This window comes from Phalaenopsis equestris, unplaced genomic scaffold (genome assembly GCF_001263595.1).
Source record: "Phalaenopsis equestris unplaced genomic scaffold, ASM126359v1 Scaffold000054, whole genome shotgun sequence".
Lineage (NCBI taxonomy): Eukaryota > Viridiplantae > Streptophyta > Magnoliopsida > Asparagales > Orchidaceae > Phalaenopsis > Phalaenopsis equestris.
Window position 1 is genome coordinate 3025279 of NW_018164496.1, and position 5244 is coordinate 3030522.

Consider the following 5244-nt stretch of genomic DNA (forward strand, 5'->3'; position numbering starts at 1 on the left):
GACCATAAATCATAGTTAAATTAATCAATATACCTTGAGAACCACCTAATATCTGCAACGCATTGACAAACCGCCGGTGCAAGTCCGGCGACCAGCACCTCCTCGCCTTTCTCTGACTCCCCGACAACCCGTCACAAGACACATTGCTCCCTCCTCCCCCCTTACTCTGCTGCAGCTGATCTCCCCCTCCGCTCTTACTTCCGCCCTCCCTCCTCCCACCTTTCTCTCCATTCTCCTTCTCCAACCTCCTCACCTCCACCTCCTTCTCCCCGGACACCAAAGCCAGCTCCGTGCTCTTCTCCTTGGAGAACGGATGGAACGCTCCCCCACATCGTGTCTTAGCCTCTAATTTCAGTCCCGGCTCCCTGCCATCATCCCTGCTCCACAGCTGCGCAGAAACCATCCAACTGGCTTTGTCCGATGAAGATGGCTTCTCGGATTCTTCAAAGCTCATGTTTTTCAGAGGAATGAATTCTTCAAGCACAGGTCTTGGCGCTTCATTGCTCGGTTGGTATGCTTCTAATTGCCGCTTGTAAGTCTCCATGGCTTCATATACCACAGAACCGAGATAAAAGATTAGAATGGAGCGCCCAAAACTCTGTAATTATGCCTTAATGATAATATGAGAAGTTACCGTTGTTGAGGAGCTGCATACAGAGAGGGAGCTCGCGCTTAAAGGCGTCAATTTTGAGCCTTTCGTCCTCCAGGCGAGTGAGGAAGTCTTGAAGCTTTTCCTCTTCCAATGGCTTCTGGTCTTGATTCATGGTGGGCTTGGTTGGGTTGCAGTCCAGGGTTAAGTCAGATGGAGAAGCAGCCATGGATGACGCGAAGCTGTAGACTGAGAGTCAGAGTGGGGGTCTGTGTGTTGGTTTTATGGAGGAAGAGAATGGGGAATAGGGGAAGGAATAAAGTGAGGGAGAGGAGGTGATGAAAAGTAAGGAGGGTGGTAACTTCCGGGTGAGGGGAAAGTTGAGGAAATGGTCTGAAATGGTTATTGCATGTAAGAGAGGAATGGGGGAGTGAAGGAACAGAGGTGGCCTGTGCTTTTGATCTTTTTATATGATCCATTCCTCTCTTGTTACTGATTTCAAGTTTTAATCCCTGCAACAGTTCACCCAAGGGTTGAAGCTCTTGGATCCTCAGCAAAGTAACCCAAGACCCGACACGACCCACATGCAAAATATGTCACAAGGAAACACACATATGCAATGTAACCATAAACGGTCAACGACACGCTGAACTTGTCCTATGGACCTCACCTAGGTTCTTAGGTTTGAAATTCTTAGATCTGTGGTATAGTCGTCTCTGACTTTGGCGTGGAAATATGGAGGGCTTCGCTCTCTGATTTCTCGTAGGGGAGTCCTTCATTGTTCGTAGGGCGGACTAATTTTTTTTGTTGGTGAACTTAATATAAAAGATTTCGAGAATAAATAAATAAATAATAAATTTTACATAAATATCAAATTAATATATATTAAAAAGAATATGATTCTCTTATAATTAATTCATGAGCATGTGCAGTTGTGCACAGGTAACACAGGCAACTTAATTCAACTAGACCCAACCTTCCACTCATTTTTGGGCCTATGTCACAAGCTTAAAATAAAGTTAAAAAGATATCATAACCATTAATCAAGAACAATATAGAAAATTACTTTTAAATAGTTGACATTTATTTTTTAAAATGATAATTTTCTTCTTAATTTGAATACCATTAATTTTAATAAATTCTTTATTATTTTTGAAAAGAAAACCTATTAAAATAGTTTTATCATACTCGTAAGTGTTTGGGTCCATTGGCCAGCCAAATAGACGAAGAAATCAGCAAAGTAAATTACATCATGTCGTTAAACGCACAGTGCGTTAGCCGGCTAAAGAGACACGAAATATTGCCTCAATAAATTAGATGTGTGGTTGACGGTGTGGATTACATCATATCGTCAAACAGACAATGTGTCCTGTCGTTAAACGATCGGTGTGTGAAATGACCGATCCATCGTTCGAAGGACATAATATTTTCTTCGAAAAAAAGAGAATTTGCCAACACAAAAGTGGAGAGAATGCCAATTTTTCTTACTGCGTATATTTTCAGAGGTTTCAAGGAGAAACAGAAGGGAATCAAATGCTCACAAGCTTTGGGCATTAACAATGAAGGAGGGGATATCTCTGCCATATGCAGGCACAAGAAAAGAGAATATCGTCGCACGAGGTTCCCTAAGCAAGGAATATCTCATAGGATTTAAAGAACCCCAAGCCTTCGCTATCCCTTCTCCATTAATTCAAAGGGAAAAGGTGATTAAAGCGATAAAGGAGGGCCATGGGAAGATGAGAATCTCCCTTCTTACTCCTCATCCCTGCTTTAGAGGAAGTGGGAAGGAAGGTAAGAAGATTCCACCATTCTACCTCGCTTGAATTGCGGGGTTGTAAATGAGCCGAGCTTGAGCGAGTTTAGGCTCGCTTCGTTAAATAATACTCCTGTTCTTGTTCAGCTCATTAATATATGCACACAAAGTTACACGAGATGTTCATTAACAATGTCCTTTTGACATCTCTAACCACGTAGCCATAGTATGTTTATATTATATTAAAATATTCATTTCAATAAAATTAAACATATTATTATTTTATTTTTTTTAAATTAATAATTATTTTAATTTATTATAAGGCTTTGTAGTCTTACAGGTAATTAAAGTACTTAAAAATAATACTCATCAATTATATATATAATTTAATTATGTCGAGCGAAAATGAGTAACTTAACAAGCCGAACAAATTGAACAACCTGTTCGGCTCTTTAACGTAAGAAAATTGTTTGTTCTGTTCATTTATTTAGTGAACAAATCGAACACGAGTTACTTAACGAGCCGAAAATGAGCTGTCCACGAACAACAAGCCGAATATCAGCCGAACAGGAGTTGTCCAAGAATAACGAGCTGAGCATGAGCTGTCCGAACATTGAACTGCTCAACGAACCGAACATTTGGTGTCCACCAATAACCCTCACTTGAGGCTTTGTTCTTGAGAGAGAGAGAGAGAGAGAGAGAGAGAGAGAGAGAGAGAGAGAGAGAGAGAGAGAGAGAGAAAAAATAAAAATCAGAGTGTAATAATGAGAGTTGGTCGCTTTCCTGAGCAGTCTTGAGATACAAGCCTCCAACTGGAGACTTTTGTGCAGATTCTCTCTTTGCTTTTAAGGGTGTGAGTTTCAATATAATTAGCTTTAGAGAAGAATCTACTCGGGACAGCTGCTGCTTGTATTCCTCTCCATCTCGTTGGTGAATATCCCCTTTGTCTGCTGCGTGTGATGGAAGACTATATATATATTCCCCATTTTTGTCCCTCAAGTCAAAAAGAATGCCTTTACAACCTATCCAATGTTATAAGTTATTGATACACACTTTTTACTATTAGTGATAGGAGAAAATATCTCGTTCCGTCCGGATAGCCAACCAACGACGTTCACGTTGTCGTACACGTCATCAGCGAGTGGTTGGCCGTTCAGTAACTTCTGCTAATATCTCGTCCGGATAGCCACGTTCACGTTGTCGTACACGTCATCGGCGAGTGGTTGGCCGTTCAGTAACTTCTGCTAATATATTAGTTTATGAAGTCTATGTTAGCGGCCTAAGATAATATTTTGTTAATCTTGGGTACTAATATTCTACTTAATACTTGGAATATTTATATACATGCCACTCAATTCCAATGTATTTAGATATATAACATCTAAAATTCAATTTTTACATCCATGCCCGCTCACTTTTGCATGAAAAAGTGTATTTTTTTTATTTTTACAAACTAGTGTTTGGTAGCATACGTAAATACGCTCAAATGAAAAAAAGTAGGAAAGTAGATCTGGCGGTTTGCTAAATCTAAATTTCTCTCTGTTCCTTCTCTTTTTTTTGAAGTAAATCCGAATCCGCTATGTCTGGATTTTTTATGGATTCAAGTGATTTAGCTTCAGAATAAAATTAAATACTGAAATAAGATCTCAAACACAACAAAGATATTCAAGTGGATTTAACATTAATTGAACCAAACACTATTCTGAATTTATCACATCTGAACTTGATAAATCTGGATTTATCACATCTGAATTTGATAAATCTGAATTTACTAAATCATATTTAATGTAAATCCTAAGTACAGTAAAACACCCCATTTAGAAGTTAATATAATATTTTTTTTTTGATGTGATCTGAAAGATTTGGGTGATATAAATTTAAAAATGTAATATTTAAATGTTAGATATATAAATATATATATGAACTAGGTGGTATGTATATGTAAGAACAACTTAATATTTTTTAGAAAATAATAGATTTTTATGAAAATTGAAGGGAATTGTAGTGTGAATCAAATCAATTAAATAAACATAAATGATTTCATTTTCTTATTATTTTACTTTTGAAAATTGAGCATTAATCACAACTAAGTTTGAATACAATCATTAAATAGAGATAAGTTATTTAATTAATAAATTTGAGTTAATAATAAATTAAACATTAATATTGCTTAAAAAATGAGTACATATTAATATTTGTTTTGATATTAATTTAATTACAATAATTACTTAAATCATTAGAAATATAAATGGTTAAAAGTGATATAAGAGCTATGTTGGTTTGAGTAATAATTTTGGGATGACATATGAGTGATTGCAAAAAATAGATTGGTGTAGCAGTAAATGTAAATATTTTTACAATGGCATACTTTATGTCCAATTATGCAATTTGGTGTACAATTAAGTAATGGAGTCATTATGAACTAGTGATGTGGGGCTCAAATGGTTTCTTACATGAATTAATTAGAAGATCACTCGCTTTAGCTCGCAAGCTTACTCACTAATGGCATAGTGTTCGCTCTCCCAGCTCAGAGGACCTAAACTAAAAGATCACTCACCTAGATTAAAGGTTTAAGCTCAGTTAGGACTTGCCAAAACTAGAGGACTTTAGCTAAGAAGATGTTGACCTAGTTCACAGGAGAGCTTGCCCACCCTAAAGTCACTCCCTCCAGATAGAAAATATGAACTCATTGGCTCAAGAATGGCAACCTCTCTAATTGCTAAGCCAATCTAAACAATCATCAAGAAAACATACAACATGTAGTTCAATCATAAAATTTTTATGTTTGCAACAAATATAACATATATATTTAAACCAAAAGGAAGTCTCCCATATAATGCACAACAACCAAGCCCATAAATATGGGGTTATAGGGTCACATCAAAGAGGTACATCCAATAAT

General features: G+C 37.0%; 1 protein-coding gene across 1 annotated transcript in view; it reads right to left on the reverse strand.

The window, feature by feature from the left end:
* The window catches only part of LOC110019317 (myb family transcription factor EFM-like), a 10105-nt gene extending 9118 nt beyond the window's left edge, over nt 1-987 (reverse strand). The window contains exons 1-2 of the mRNA XM_020716940.1: nt 635-987; nt 34-546 (exon numbers count right to left, since the gene is read on the reverse strand). Coding sequence (XP_020572599.1) covers nt 34-546; nt 635-818 — 697 coding nt within the window. The 5' untranslated portion in view covers nt 819-987. The remainder of the gene's footprint in view (nt 1-33; nt 547-634) is intronic.
* Nucleotides 988-5244: the final 4257 nt, after the last annotated feature.